This window comes from Lichenostomus cassidix, chromosome 2 (assembly GCF_008360975.1).
Source record: "Lichenostomus cassidix isolate B80296 chromosome 2, HeHo_3.0, whole genome shotgun sequence".
In the NCBI taxonomy this organism is placed as follows: Eukaryota; Metazoa; Chordata; class Aves; order Passeriformes; family Meliphagidae; genus Lichenostomus; species Lichenostomus cassidix.
In genome coordinates this window covers 138300102-138316417 of record NC_139482.1, presented here as the reverse complement: position 1 = coordinate 138316417, position 16316 = coordinate 138300102, and the positions used below count along the sequence as shown (strand labels likewise).

The window sequence follows — 16316 nt, the reverse complement described above, 5'->3', positions numbered from 1 at the left end:
GCTGGATTGATGGTCCAAGCCCAAATGTATGGTTCAACAAGGTGAAGTGCCAGGTTCTGCATGTGGGTCACAGCAAACTTACCTGCAAAGGTTTATATTGGGTATTAGGTAAAATTTTTTCACAAAAAGGTTTGTCAATTACTGGAACAGCTGCCTAGGGAGGTGGTGAAGTCACCATGCCTGGAGGTACTTAAAAGGCATGTGGCTGTGCCACTTAGGGCATGGTTTAGTGGTGGTCTTGACAGTGCTGGCTTAATGGTTGATCTGAGAGGTCTTTTTCAACCTAAACAATTCTATCATACAAGGATGTGTGGGGCTCCCACACAATTAAAATACACAATTAAATACTTCATTGGAAATGTGTGGGCGGGTCAAGGAGCTGGAATTGCTTGCTTTATTTATGGGAGGAGTTGGGAGTCAGGAGAATGTCACTTCTGGAGAGGGATTTCCGTCTTCAGCATTAATTTTCAAGGAACCTAGATTCTTTTGAGCTACTTGGCTGGAAGTATCTACCAGGGACAAAGTAAGCATACTTGTAGAATGCAGTTCCTTAATTGAGAATTCCAGATCCATGCTCTGTTAACTCACTGGGGATAGCTAGCTGGAAGACATCCTTGGGAAGAGCCAAGGAAAAACTGAGTGTCTCTTCTCTTTCATGTTCTTTTCATGCTTGTGATTCAGAAGTGTGGAAGGAAGGACAGGATGGTGCAAGAAAACTGTGACCTGAGAGGGGTTTTATGGAAAAAAACTTGGTTTATTGTAGTTTTATTGGCAGAAGTAAAAATAGTCATTGCTTCCTCTTGCCAGAACTATAAATAGGCATGATGTTGAGACAAGGGATGCAGATAACATTCAGTAAGTGCCTTTGTTTACATAGCTACTTTTTTGAGTTTGATCAGACATTTATTGACCAGTATGACCATGTTTTCTTTGTGAAACTGTATTATAGAGTGGTTCTCATCCAGATCCAGCAAATAATGAATGAGAAAGAGGCAGAGAATCATCTCTGATGGTGCTAACAAATAAAACCATGTTCAAAGCCAATTTGATACATGAGCAAATTGATACATGAGACTTCCTGTGCTTCCACTGGAGACATTCTGAAGTCATGGGCTTTTTCCATTTGTATGTCTTACCAGAAGGTAATTCTTGTGGCTTCATGGAGGTTTACTGCTTTTGTTAACAGGATGAGAAAGCACAAGAATGCTGACTCAGATGTTGGAGAACTTCCTCAATTGGAGATCTTTAATATTCTTCAAGGTTAAATAGTCTTCTTTGCTCCTTGTGGTCCCTATCATTAGAAGCTATTGTTCCTTCTTCTTTATTTCTGTACTAGTATCTCTTGTGTCTCCTATATATTTAAGCAGGTCTCCAGCTGAGACTTGTTCATCACATCAAAAGTACCAGGCAGGTACCAATAGCAATTTTGGGAGCTAATCTCCTTTGCCTAGGCTGGCAGCTGCCTTCATGCAAGCAGGTAGATCAATAAGGTGTTTGCTGCTATGGTGAGTCTGATGAAAAATTAATCCATTTCTACTTTTAAAGTAAGTCTTCCCTGATTAGTGACATATTAGATATCTGAAGTGGGACAAAGAGGATGGTAATGCAAGCTGCAGTTTACCAAGAGTCTGCATTAGTCTCAGGGCTAAAATGATTAGTAAGGCAAACCAGTTCTAACTGCTTTTGCAAGAAAAGCTGTAGATTTGCCACAAGGCATTGATGACAAAGCGGCTGATGTGTCTGGTTGACTAGTGATGAGACAGGCATGAGAAGGAGAGACATGCTTTTAAATTCTCATGGGAAAAGCACAAAATGTAGGACTGTAGAAGATCTGATAGGTTATCCAGAAAAGCATCATGAAGTCATATCAAGTTTGCTCTGAAAATTGGATTGATTTCTGATTTGTGCTGTTTCTTTTAAAAGGTATTTCTGAACCCAGCATCCTCAATTGTACTCATATGCATTTGTTCTCTTTTCAAATCAGTTCCCTAGTTTAATAGCTCTACCTTTTTCCCAGTGTTCATTCCCTCCACTGCCATCATGAGGCCATTCTCATTCTGTAGGTGACTGTTCTTTTTTTCACCTTCTCTCATAACTTTGCCATTCCTCACTATGAAATAATAGCCTCTTTCTCTGCCCATTCTTGTTTGCATTCTTTCCTGACTATATGATGAAAGTTTTATACTTGTGCCTCACCAGCACCTGAACAATTATATTTATGTCTCTGTCTCCGTCATGGAAATTTCTTACTTGATATGTCCAGTGAGGCTTGTTTTTAAGCACTGAAGTCAAGAGAAGCCAACAACAGCCTCTATAAACAAGAGGAAAGCTGTGATCAGACTATTTCAAGTAAACACAAAGGCACACATTTGAAAAACTATAGAAGCAATCTATTATCCATTAACTAAGAATAAAATGGCATTTGCAGCATTTAAGTATAAACTTGGAAAAGTTTTAATATTGCATAATTTAGGGGCTTAGTGAATCTCATTTTCCTGGTTTTTTTCAGGTTTTGCAGGTAAGTAAACTGAACATCTTGTCTTGATAATCAGGTATGCTTTCATATTGTGCTCAGAAGACAATACCAGCTTTCTTGACCATAGTTCACACCATCATTTGTTACCACTAATGGCCTATCATTTTCATCAGCTTTAAATTACTCATAGTTTTCTTCAGGGCTTTATGTGAGATCAGTGTCTTACTAGCTATCTCCTCTTCTTTCCTTGTATTTCTTCAGTTCATTCTTCAGTACTTGTTAAATAAGCCCTTTCTTACCTGTCCATTTGCCTGCCTCACCGGTGTTCTTTCGAGGATTCTTGCAAGGTGTCCCTCGGTGTGTCTGTGAACTGGCACTTGGGGGAAGAGCAATAGGATATACCAGTGCAGGGAGGACTGAGCATTTCTGATTAGGTTCAGCAGACTGTGCTGCATTCCTTGCTCAAGGGCCAATGCCAGCCTCATTGGACCAATGCTTATACTCATGCTAATGTTCTGTGGCATGCAATGTTTCTCCCTCCATTCAAATTTTCATCTAATCCCAGCTTGATCAAATGAGATCTGCAGCAGCTAAGTCATATTAGAAAAAATTAGGCCATCAATCCATTATTGAGCTGGAAAGTGTTTTATATTTTGTGTTTGCCCTCAGGGTGTCTCAGAGCATTCCATGGCTGATCTGCCCTGAGTATGAGAGGGCTGTGGTTTAGGTGCTAAAAGATGCATACAGATACTGAGGGAGTTGTGGAGTTTTGTTTAAAACATTTGGTTTCCAGCCTTGCAACTAGCTTGAGCCAAGGCCTAGGTGTTTGTCACGGAGACATTTATAATTCTGTTGGTCAAGGTGCTTTTGAGAAAAATGTCCTGTTCTCTATTAGGTAGGTATCTGCTACATCTAAGAGGTAGTGCCTGTTCTGTAGCGTTGGGAAATTTTCCTGCAACGGAAGTTAAGTTCATTCTACTCCTGTCCAAGCAAAGATCAGTGTACTCTTTTAGAAAATGTTCCTTTTGTCACATGTTCTGCTTTCGATAATATATTATATCTGCACTCAATGAAAATTAAAAATCTATCCCTAATTTTTACTGTATAGCTGTCTCTCTGTTTTAACTGTGTTGCTTGATAAAATGACCATCCTTTGTGTACTCTTATTAATTTCCTTTGTTAATCTTAGCTTTTTTAAAGAAAATAGATTTTAGATCGAGATCCTTCATGCAGGTTATTTCACAGAACAGATGATGTTGGAAGGTACCTCTGGCAATCATCTGCTCAAAGCAGAGACAAATACAGGTCAGGACCTTGACAACCAGGTTTTGAATGCTTCCAAAGACAGAGACTCCACAAATTCTCTGGACAGTTGGTTTCGATGCTCAGTAACACAGAGTTCTTAACACAGAATGATTACTCTTTCACATATGCATAATACAGGAAGCAAGACAGGGAAGCATCCAAAATCATTAGCTGATTGTCAGGATCTTGGCCTTAGTGGCTAATTGGCTTTAGTGACTGATCCAGGCATTAAAAATACCTTTTCACCGGCATGCTTTAGTATTAGAATGAAATTCTTTTGAGTTCTGGCTTGGATGTTGTTGTTCTAAGTATTGAGGGGAAGAGGGTATGGGGAGTATTGAATTTTCACAGTTCAGGTCACTTAATGCGTTCTTGAAATGCCATATTTGGACGTTTGCTTTTTCACCTCTTCACTGCCTCAACATGTCATTTTGGATTTAATGCAAGAAAGAGTTAATTTAAGGCAACTTGTGCAAGCTGCTACAGATAGTATGAGTCAATAACATTGTGCTTTGAGCCTAAGCTGCAGAGGAACTGGCATGTCAAGAGTTGAAAAGAGACATCTCTGTTTTGTGCATACTCGACTTCCAAAGGCAGTGGCTGGGGTAGAAAAATGATTTGAATATAAACTAAAAAGTTGCCCAGAGGAAGGAAAGAGTAATGACTATATTCATGGCCAAAAAGAGGTGGAGGTCACTGGATGAGATGCATGGCCTCTGTCTGTCCTTTCATATTACTGTTGCTGACTCCTTGCCCTAAGATGACACGTGTGTTGGCACTCTTTAAACTGGTGTCTTGTATTTTTATTTGCTTTCAGTTGCTAATTTGACATTACAGACCATACTCTTGAACTGTTGTACATCCTTTATAAATTGCTTTAAGATGTTTAGTGTGATAAGACAATATAAAAATTGAAGTCATTATTGCTGCCTTTATCACCAAGGGAATTGGACAGCTGGCATTGATCTGCAAGAGACTTAATTTCCATAGTTTGTTGTTACATTAACCCTTAGAATTCTTCTTGTTTGTGATTTCAAAGAAAGGTTTCCTAATCAAAAGGTCATCCTCTGTAGCATGTAGTGTTTGAGAGACACAGAAGGGCATAAAATCCATGAATGCTCTCATTTTTATCTGATCAATAACATCTTGCTTTATTAATAGTAATATCCCAGTATTTTACATTGCATCATATCAAGATCCTATGGAACTACTTGTGAGTGAAATCTAGCAGTTTGTGAAGGGCATGCTGCTAATTCTTTGGTTTGAGGCAGATATTCTGTGTCCCTTTAAATTTTTGTCATTTATCTTAAATTCTTAAATTAAAATTATTATAAAAATTCTGTACTCCTTGCTGTTTTGTAAGGAAAGATTGAATAAGGACCTTATCTTGCTGTGTTGAGTAACACTTTCTGATGAGCTAAATTGTACCATTCAGCCAAAAGTCACAGTAATGGTAGCACAGAGGCTGCTGTGTTGCAGAGGGAATGACTTGCTCTTTGCTATCTTCTTCTGGTTTTGGAATAAGGCCTGAGAAGTCAAAGAAGGGAATTTTAATAATTAAAAAGAACTAGAGGAGGTAAAATGTTGAACCTATTTAAAAATGTGAACCAAACGTAATTTTCAAGGTAGTATCTGTGTAGCTCTAGCTTGATTTGTTGGTATTGGCCAGGGCACCTTTAGATAGCAAATGTGTTTGGTGGGAATCAAGTCAGTAGAGAGCAGCAAGACTCTCCTCCCTGTATTAGCCCACAGCAGTGGTGAAGACCAAAGCAAGTAAGTTTTGGGTTTCTTCCTAGGGTAAAATTCTGCTTGATGCTTTGGTTCTCTGCTTGGTCCGAATACTTCCATGGTGTTGGCTCAGCCAGTGTACAGTCTTGCTCCTGTTTATTTACAGCATAGTCATGCCCAAAAGATGGAGTCAGAGTTCCACTAGCAAAATCAGGAGAATGTAGATGGTTTGACTTTTTTAACATCTACAATCTGCCTGGGACTGTGTTTCAACATTACCTAATAGTAAAGATCAGTCACATAGTGGGAGTTACTGCCTGCAAAGACCATAGGCTCCTTATAGTTGGGCAGATGTCTTTTTATAGTTGGACAAAATATTTTTGTGGAATGATTTAGATATAATTGGTAAAAATCTCTAGTGCTTTTTTCCCAATTTTGCTGTGATAGTTTGCTGTTGAGGGGGATTTGGAAGGCTGAACATTGAAGTACAGAACCATCCTCTGAAATGGTGCTGCTACATTATACGCATATCTGAATTGCAACAATATTCATCCTTGGTATATCTTAAATTGATTTAATTTATAAAACCCACGGTCACTGGTTTTCACTCATTTCTTGACATGATGCTTGAAAACAGGTGAGGGTCTGTGTAGGCACCTATGTCAGCTGTAGACTTATAGGGATTGTCCTACCCATGGGAGACCAACTGGCCCTTAAGAACAGCGACTGATTGTCTAAAATGACACAAGATATCTATTTTACATGCCTGTATGTCTCAAAAAGCACCAAAACAGTACAGGAAAAAACAATAGAAAAGGGAGGAGTGGCACATAAATCTCTAACAGTAAGGAAGTGCCTAATTGATGGAACAATATCCTCTCAGAATGAGGAATTTAAGGGCTGAGAATTTTTTCTGTAGCAAATTATCATATCAGTGAGACTGTTGCACTAATGGAAATCCTTGTATGATTTTTCTTTTTGGCTTTTGCATGCAGGCCGTGCTTTGCTGAGACTTACTGACAAAAAGCTTGAACGAATGGGCATTGCCCAGGAAAGCCTGCGACAGCACATTCTGCAGCAAGTCCTTCAGCTGAAGGTGAGAGAAGAAGTTCGAAACCTCCAGCTGCTTACACAAGGTATGAAAAATAATTTTGATATGGACAGTTGCTGAGATCAGATAGGAGAAGTTTGCCTGAGGGCATAAAAGGTGACATGATGTTCTTCTACAAGAAATGATGCGTGAAAATGCCTCATAGATTCCATATGCTTTCCAAGGGGGGAACAAGAGGTAAAATAATGCATAAATAAATAGAGATGTTTAGCTGCCTGTTTTGTGTGATGAATAGGCTGCATCTACAATTTGATGGTAGTCTTTCTTAACTCTCTGCTCACTAAGATGAAAATAATTACATATAAAGGGCACAGGTGGAGGACTTACTGTCTTTAAAGCATTGTACATTTTGCATTAATTGTTTACTTTCAGTGTTAGATAAAAGAGTAATTTCTGTAACCTGTTTTATGGTAAGAGCTGTCAGTGGAAAATTACCTGTTAGACTGTTTTTTGCAGATGGATGATTCCTTCTTCATGTTGCAATAATTTTATTGACTTGAATAGAGTTGCTTCTAATTTTTGTGGCTAAGAAAATACAAAACTGGGCTCAATATGAAGTCTAGATTAAAAGACAGAGAAGAAGGAGTAACCAAAAAGGTTATGTATCTTTTCCAAAGATTGAAGTTGAGTTGTTTTATGATGACTTTTGTTGCTAGCTCTCTATTAATGGCAGTGGTAACATGGAGGAAAAGCAGTCATTGTGGCAATACTGTAAAGGAACATTTAGACATCCTCTACTATATATCTGCAATACTTTCTCAATGTTAAATGTTGTTTGGTAGTCCAGTGGGATAGCATAAACTACATCTGTGGTGTTTTGGTTCAGTGCCTGTTATATGTCACATTGTATGAAAAAATGGAGTTCTTCAGTACATGCAGTGTATTTTTAACAAAATGTCCTTCCCACATGACATTATGTTCCTAATTAAGCCTTGCTCGCTGTGTTTGGGGAAAAACTCTGATTAGTTTGAGTAAGCTGCATTTTATCTGAAAGAGCCAATGTTTCAACTGAATTGTCCCTTCAGGCTTGGTGTCCTGTGGATTGTGATGAGGAGTTAGGGTTCCTTGTTTTGCCATGAGCTGTAAATACAAGCTCACCTCATCTTGTGTCATGTCAAAGGCAGTGTACATGCTGAAGCATAAAAGTCTTCCCCAGATGTTTAGAACTCTTCTTTTTCTCTTTATCCATTCATCTATTATTCCTACATCCCGTTCTTCAGTGTTGGCCAGGTTTTCTTTTATGCTGCACCTGGAGTGTTACTTGAGAGTGTGATGGACTGCAAAGTTCTGGTCACCTACCATCACTCTTTTAGGCCTGCTTATGAGACTTGGGATTTGGTTGATGTGGGACAATGAAGACCCATTAGCTATACATTCAAATCTGTTGGTCACTGCAGTCCAGATAGATTTCTGCATAAACCTGTATTTGGCATTGAGAACTATGTGTTTCCTGGCTTCTTTATTACTTCTTTCTGGTTCCCCTCTGGACACATCAACTGGTGTATGATTTACGCTCAGTCAGACAGCGATGACTGCCATTTCTAGGAATTCAGGGCAGTGTCCTTTGAGATCTATTCCCTGCCCACGCAGTTGAGGATGCAAGTTTGGACTTTGGTAAGAGAATGAATAAACACATGGTGGACTGTGAAGGATGGATTAGCATGGATGTGTGTTTATTGTAGTCTCTGCCATGTAGAGGGAACGTTCCTATGTAGTCTGATCACATAAAGATGAGACATCGTATACTTTATGAAAGGCAGCTCAAGCTTTACAAAAAGCTGGAGGTCTGCAGCTCTGGCTGTCTTCCCCCACAATGGCATTGGCCATTGTGCTGCACTTCAGAGCCACTCCAAAATATCCCTAGGGAAATGGCTCAATCTGAGAATTTCTGTCCAAAAAATGTATTCCTCGCTCTGCTGCGGTCTGTTACAGTGTAACCATGTGAGCCAGTACCCACAGCTGGTAGTGGAGTGGGTCACTGGAGAGAGGCACAACATGCTGCATTCAAAACTATGGTTTCCAGGGCTGGGTGGCCACTAGTGTGACCACCAGCCACAAGAGCCTGTGGTTGCCCTGTGTTCCAGAGCTCAACTGGGAATGGCTGTGTGAGGGAGCATGAGCTGCCTGTCCTTGTGGGGAAGAAAACAGTGGTACTGCAAATTTGTATCAGTAAAACAATAAAAATACCATTTTAATAAACAAATCTGTGAACAGACCTGATGGACTGTGAAACTTCTTGTCTGAAAGCCAGAAATCTTTATGTGCTATTGGTCCACCAAGGATAGTATGAAAGCAGACATCTCACAGGTGAATAAAAATAGAGTGCTTAAGAGACTCTTCCTTTTAAAAACCTAGAGGAACCAAAACTGTATTTACTTTCATCTTCTTAAATAGAGCTGAAGTTATGGGCAGAACAACAGTTGTGTTAATTGTATGAGTCCAGGCTGACGGGACAGTGAGTGACAGGATGACAGCAGTATTCCTGTCCCTTATCACCTCATTTACACCAAGCTGGAGTGTGTCTGTTGAAAGTGCTTGTTTGGAAGTACTAAGGTTACAATATTATTTCTCAACTACAGTACAATTTGTAAAGCTATTTGTATTTCAGTTGTTCTCCAAAACTGGTTCTGTCCCCTTTCCCAGTTTCTCCAAATTGCGTCCACTAATATTCTTATTGTGATTTATATGTTCCTGATCCAGATTGTTACTGAAATAGCGTTCTGTAACTGGTTATTTCTTTGTTTTGGAGAACACTTGGAGGATGTTTTTTCTCTGAAAAGCAGTTTCTGGCTCTTGGAAATTCCACTTGCAAAGTGCAGGTCACACTGTGGCTATTGCTATGCTGTGCCTTGCTGTCCTTCAAAAAGAGGGGGAAAAAAGCCCTCTGTCTCTCAGTGCACAGCTCTCAGGAGATTGTTAGGTGAAAGAAGCTGTTAAAACCCATTTCTGAATTAATGTAGCACACAAGCTGGGTTGCAAGGAATGAGGTCCTAATTCAGAACCCATTGATGTCAGCAAAAAGACTTCCACTGACTTTAGTTCATACCCCAGTTGAAGCTGGATTGAACAGGGAAATTTTTTAAAAAGCATTATGTAATACTTACCAGATATTTTAAGTGGCTTTGTGTTCTGTTGTCTGCAGAGAAAGTTAACCTCATTTTAAAAACTCAATAGCATTCTTTTCTACTCCTGTTTCAGAAAATGACTTAAAACCATTTCATTCTTCTTCATTCAAGACACACCATCCAGTCTGTTCTGGGGATCTTAAAGCCAGAATAGTATGTGATTGTGTAATTGAAGTCATGTCTTGAGTTTTAGGAAGACTTTTCTTTGGAGCAAGAACTGCCTGATTGGGGCTATTATTGGCAGAAACGCTATTCCAGCCTTCACTAGCATGGAGGGGCACAGGCCCAACTACTGATCTGTGCTTTTTTCCCCAGACTTAGTGATGTTGAGGAACTAATTTGACAAAATATCTTCCAGTGTCTCTAGGGGAGAGCTGCACACTATTGGAAACGCCATTATTATACTGTTATCACTGTAAGCCCAATTTGAAAGATCATTTTTTAAAAAAAAGCCTTACATAACTGCTCAGAGAAGGAAGAAGTTATTTTGAGATTTTTCAATGTGAGTCCTGCTTTGGGCTAGCATAGAAGAGACTGTCCTCAAAGTGGTAGAACAGTGCTGTGTGTGTTTCTGAGCAAAGTATCCACAGACAGCAATCTGCTCATAGGGCTGAGCTTGAGAAGCATTTTTGGATTTGGATTAAATGATACCTGCACTTAAGATGACATTAGGCCCCCTTCTAAGTTCCACTGTGAGTTTCATATAGGGCAAAATGCTACTTGAATACACTGCCAGCACAGTATTTCTCCTCCTAGCAAAATGTGTTAGAATAAAGCTTTGTGCTTCATTTTGAAAATCATCTCAGTGGTTGATAACCTGTTAAAATTACTTCTTCAATAAGTTTTCTGCTCATTCTGCACTGATGCTCAGTTACTGAAATACATATATGCCCAATGAGGGTCACAGTAAGAGTGATCACCTTCCCTTCCCTTCCCTTCCCTTCCCTTCCCTTCCCTTCCCTTCCCTTCCCTTCCCTTCCCTTCCCTTCCCTTCCCTTCCCTTCCCTTCCCTTCCTCCCTTTTCCCTCCCTTCCCTTCCCTCCCTTCCTTCCCTCCTCCCTCCCCCCTCCTTCCTTCCTTCCTTCCTTCTCTTCCCTTCCTTCCTTCCTTCCCTTCCCTTCCCTTCCCTTCCCTTCCTTCCTTCCCTTCCCTTCCTTCCTTCCTTCCCTTCCCTTCCCTTCCTTCCCTTCCCTTCCCTTCCCTTCCCTTCCCTTCCTTCCCTTCCCTTCCTTCCCTTCCCTTCCCTTCCCTTCCCTTCCTTCCCTTCCTTCCCTTCCTTCCCTTCCCTTCCCTTCCCTTCCCTTCCCTTCCCTTCCCTTCTCCAACATAGTCCCATTCAAAACCTGTTAAGGAGCCCTAGCACTCTATTCTTTCAGGAGGGAAATTAGAGGACCTTCAAACTTAAATCTCATCTTCATCTAAATTCAGGAGTGATGCATCCCAACAATAATGAAATCAGGCAAAAATGCCGTGAGGCCTGCATGGATGAATGAGGAGCTTCTGGGCAAACTCAAACACAAAAGGGAAGCCTTACAGAGAGTGGAAGCAAGGACAGGTAGCCTGGGAGGAATGCAGAGAAAGTGAAAAACAAGAATCAGCTTAGGAAAGCTAAAGCTGTGATAGAATTAAAGCTGGTCAGAGACATCAACAGCAACAGGCAAAGCTTCTAGAGGTACATCAGTAATAAAAGGAAGACCAGGGAAAATGTGAGTCCTCTCTGGAAGAAAATGGGAGATATGGTTACCCAGGACATGGGGAAAGCTGAGGTACTCAATGAATTTTTTGCCTGAATTTTCACTGGCAAGTTCCCCATCCACACTGTCCAAGTCACAGAAGGCAAAGGCAGGGACTGGGAGAATGATGAATGAGCTGTTGTGGGAGATCAGGATCAAGTACATCTAAGGAATCTGTAGGTGCATAAGTCTATGGGACCTGATGAGGTGTATCTGCGGGTCCCGAGGGAAAGATGAAGTGGCTAAACCACTGTACATCATATTTGAGAAGTTTTGGCAGTCCAGTCAAGTTCCCAATTATGGGAACCCTAATTTTTTTAAAGGGAAAAAGGGTAGATGGGGGGAACTAGTGGCTGGTCAGTCTCACCTCAGTCTTTCCTGTCTGACCATCCTCAGGCAGTCCCATTCTCACCACCAGAGACTTCCAGTGCTGGGAGCAAAGCCCCTCCACAGCAGGCAGCTCCAGGCCAAGGTGTGCACAGTGTGACTCCCTAAACACACCACTCTCACAAACAAGGTTCCTTTACTAGCTCAGCCCAGGCTTTCCCATAGCAGAGTCTCAGACCTCTGGATTCTTTAAATAGTTTTATCATGGTGCAGCAACAAAGGAACAGCTCGAGCTGCTACCTCTGAGGAGAGACTCAGCACAAAGGAAACCCTGGGGGTTTGAATCTTTATGGTCTAAGTGCTGGAAAGTCTGGGCTCTTCCTGCCGAGTCACTGGCTCCTGCTGTGTCTCTGAGTGTCCTGTCACCTGGCTGGTGCCACTGGTCCCTGTGCCCTTTGCTGTGCAAAGGGTCAGTGCCAGTTCTCAGCCTCTTGCCTCAGGCTCCTGCCACCCAGAGCTCAATCTGCTGCAGCTGCAGCTGCTCACTGAGCTACCTGCACTGAATGTATTCCTGAACACAGATCCTCCTGGAAGCTATGCTAAGGCACATAGGGAATAAGGAGGTTATTTGTGTCAGCCAGCACAGCATCACTAAAGCCAAATAGTGCCTGACAAATTTGGTGGCCTTCTGTGATGGGCTTACAGGGCTCATGGGTAAGAAAAGAGCAACTGGTATGATCTAACTGGACTTGTACAAAGCATTTGAGACTGTGCCACAGGACATAATTTTGTTTTAATTGGAGAGACATGGATTTGATGGATGGATAACTCAGTGGATAAGGAATTGGCTGGATGGTCACACTCAAAGAGATGCAGTCAATAGCTCAATATTTTTCCACGTGAATGTTGGAGTTGGGAGGAACCTGAGCACTGTCGTACCAACTTTCATCACTGCATGTGAGATTTGCTGTCATTTTCCACAATCAAAACTTTCAAATTCTAGACTCACTCCCATCTTCTGAATTCCCACATAGTAAGACCTTTCCTGCTGTGGTGGCTTCAGTGCACAGCATGAGTGATTTGGAGTTATACACCTGCCTGAAAAGGGACTTGAGTGGTCAGAAATTTTGAGAATATGGGACCTTGCAAAGCACAGGATTGGAAGGTCAATGAGTTAAGAGAAGGCAATTGCAGCTTGCTGTCCCCCTGCTGTAGACTCTATGGATCCTGTGGTATCTGAATTGTTCCCTACTGTCCTTCATGTACCGTGAAGAAATGTTGCCTGAAATCAGCATGTTTCTTTACAATCCCTGTAAAGAAGTCAGAACAACTGAGGTTTGTGATACAGTCATCTGTTACACTTGCAGGATGTACTGTTTTCTCCCCAGTGTACATTCTGGACTGAAGGTTTTGCCACCCAAGAAATCTTGGTTTCCTATCCCTGTGGTGTTCCAACGCCTGCAGCATTTGAAATCTTGACTGCCCTCTTAGCAGATACCATGTCTTTTGATTTCATTGTTTTGACCTGACCTTTTTCTTTTGCTAACCCTGAAGCTTCCAGCTAGTCAGGAAGGGCCTTTCTTCCTAAAGCACAGAGTATTATGCAAATGTTTTGTGCATATGTTGCATACATGGCATCTGTCTAAGGCACAGAAAGAAACACTTGATCTTTCAGAAGAGCTCTGGCAAGCTTAATTCCCAGCCTGGTTTCCTTTGCTCTATGCTGCTGTTATGCTCCCAAATGTCTGAGAGACCTTGTGAGTTGAACACAAAGTGTATCATGAAAACACTGTCAGAAATTACCCAACAGTAGTAGTTTATCCCTTATCATAGCATGAAAACTGTGTTCCAGAACTCAGCATGCTAAATTGCCTGACTATGGGTAAAGAAATCTTAACCTTCTTCTCAATATGGGTTTATTTTCACTAAACGTCCATATCCCTTTTACTCCCTTCCACTGTATGTTTTTTTTTCCTGTACAACTGCAGGAATCATTGCACTTGTACTTAACGCTGCTTCCCGAGACTATAAAACAATTTTGCTACCATCCATTAGACTACAAAAGAGCAGTCTTTGTTGTATTTTTCCCACTTCTAGTCAAGGACAGTTTCAGCATTTAACAGAGGATGTAGGCTCTGGAATCAGAAGCCGTGGTTGTTCCTGAGAGGCTTTTCAGATTTTAGGCTCTGTTAAGATACCTGAATTTGGTTTTTTTCCTCAGGTTACAAGTATGCACTGAGGATTTCTGTATGGCTTTTATTTGTTTTAGCTGAAACACAGTATTATATGTGGAGTGTGAATCTGAGCACAGATAAAATATCTAATATACATGCATCAGTGATGATAAATATCAAATTCCATCTATGGCTTCAGATATTTGAATTCCATGTGTCTGGTTTCTAACCTGAAGAATATACTTTGCAGTGCAGTCAATGGTCCCTGGCAGACCATTGCATTGCAATGGGACTGTTAGTTACCTTTTAGCTATTGTTGTGATGCTAATACATATTCATATCAAATAACCAAGTGATTCAGCTGACAGGTAAAATAAGTTCCAATACACTGGACAATACATTGTAATGCACTCTAGATAGGTTTAGCACAGAATTGTCCTTCAATATGTGTAATATATTAGTTTGGAATATGAATAAGGAAACATAGCAACTATGAAATTTGTATTGATGAATTTCTGTGGCAAGATTTTAGCTGTATAATATTATGATGTGTTTGCATTTTTATGTGTTTCTATAAATAGTATTGTAACTCAGTCTATTGGTAATGTAGTATTAGCTGTTTTGTATGATTGCAAGGTCATGATGGCAGTTGTCTGTTTTTCTTATTATTTTATTAATGTTGATTGTTTTTTCATTCCTGCTTTTCAGATTTCTCAGAAGTCAGCCTACTGGTCCATTTAGTCTGGAATGTTTAGTCCTATTGAGCTAATGCATACCCAAAACTGTCTTACATGCTTGATGAATATATATTACATATATATAAAACCACACATATGTATTTATGTGTTTCCTCACTCATGTGTAAACTGGAAAGAGAAAAAGCAATTTTTCTCGAATTTTAAGAAGAAAAAGTAAAATATTGCTGTTTGTGCTGCAGCCAGTCATGAAAGATTTTTAGCTAAATAAGAAAGCTTTCAGCAGTCAGAGTCTGTTATTTAACAACAGCTGTTTGTGATCAGTGCCAGTGGAAATCACTTGTTTTCAACCATTCAAAAAGAACAGGCTGGTGAAAGGGATTCCAGGAATAGGTACAGTCTTTCACACAGAGTTTAAATAAATCAGCTCTGCGTATTGTAAGATGGTGCCATTTACCATGTAACATAATTGTAGTTTCTAATGAGATTTTTCCAGAAATCAGACATAGAATAAAATTAGGGTTGATCATAGAATGGATTGGGTTGGAAGGGACCATAAGACCATCTAGGTCCAGCCCTCCTGCCACACAGGGACACCTGTCCACCTTCCACTTGACCAGGTTGTTTCAAAGCCCTATCCAGTCTGGCCTTGAGTATTTCCAGATATGGGGCATTCACAACTTCTCTGAGGAACCTGTCTAAGTACCTCACCACCCTCACAGTAAAGAATTTCTTCCTTATGTTCAATCTAAACCTACTTTCTTTCAGTCTGAAGCCACTACCCCTTGTCCTGTTGTACATGCCTTTGATAGTTGTTTTATAAAAGAACTGAGGAAATCAGAGCCCTAACTATACGTCTGACCCCTTAGAAAGTACACAGAAATTTTCACTGCTGTGCTTCTGCTTCAAACCTGTCTTCATCAACTAACACCTTTATTGTCAAACTGAGTGTATAGCATTGGAAATAAGAAGATAATAAATGCCAGTCTCAGTTGGATCCAGATCCCTCTGTCCCAGTACTCAGCCTCTAACAGTAGCAGATGCTGTTTAGGCAGATCCCAGGATCCTGTTCCCTCTCTGTGGTCCCGTTCCCTTGGGCTCCCCAGCATTCAGAATTGCTGCATTTGGAAGAGTATTGCCCTGCCTAATTCTTTAGTATCCATTGAGAATCTGTCTCACACTCTTATGAAACAAGTTGATTCACAAGAAGGATTTTACAAACTAACATACAATCACTGGCAGCCTCAGTGGTACCAAAAGTGCCAAAGCCTAACTTGGCATGCCTTTAGCTGGGTAGTCTTCTGCCTTCCGCAGAGACTCTTAGCAATACTATTCTCAAGTGCACGCAGTAGTAGCTACACATCCTGTGTATTTCAGATCTACCAGTCACACCTCAGATGCATCAGATGAATTATACCTGTTGTTCTCCATTGATTATTACAGACACTTAGGATGGTTGGCTGATGTATTTGTCTACACAGTAGATGACAAAATGTGGATCAGATAAATTCCCACTTGCCAAGCCTAGATGTAAACTCCTACGCTAAAAAAAAATTGGTCTGAAAGGTGGATGAATTGCCCTATTCACTCAGATGAGTTTTAGTAGCATCATCTTGCTGATTTTATGAAACTGGTATTGCTG

The 16316-nt window shown here is 40.6% G+C and overlaps 1 protein-coding gene across 3 annotated transcripts in view; it reads left to right on the top strand.

Moving 5' to 3' along the window:
* Positions 1 to 16316, top strand: part of SAMD12 (sterile alpha motif domain containing 12) — a 176400-nt gene that overhangs the window by 77657 nt on the left and 82427 nt on the right. For all 3 annotated transcript variants that reach the window (XM_085053448.1, XM_085053447.1, XM_085053446.1), the window contains exon 4: positions 6505 to 6645. In XM_085053448.1, coding sequence (XP_084909574.1) covers positions 6505 to 6645 — 141 coding nt within the window. The remainder of the gene's footprint in view (positions 1 to 6504; positions 6646 to 16316) is intronic.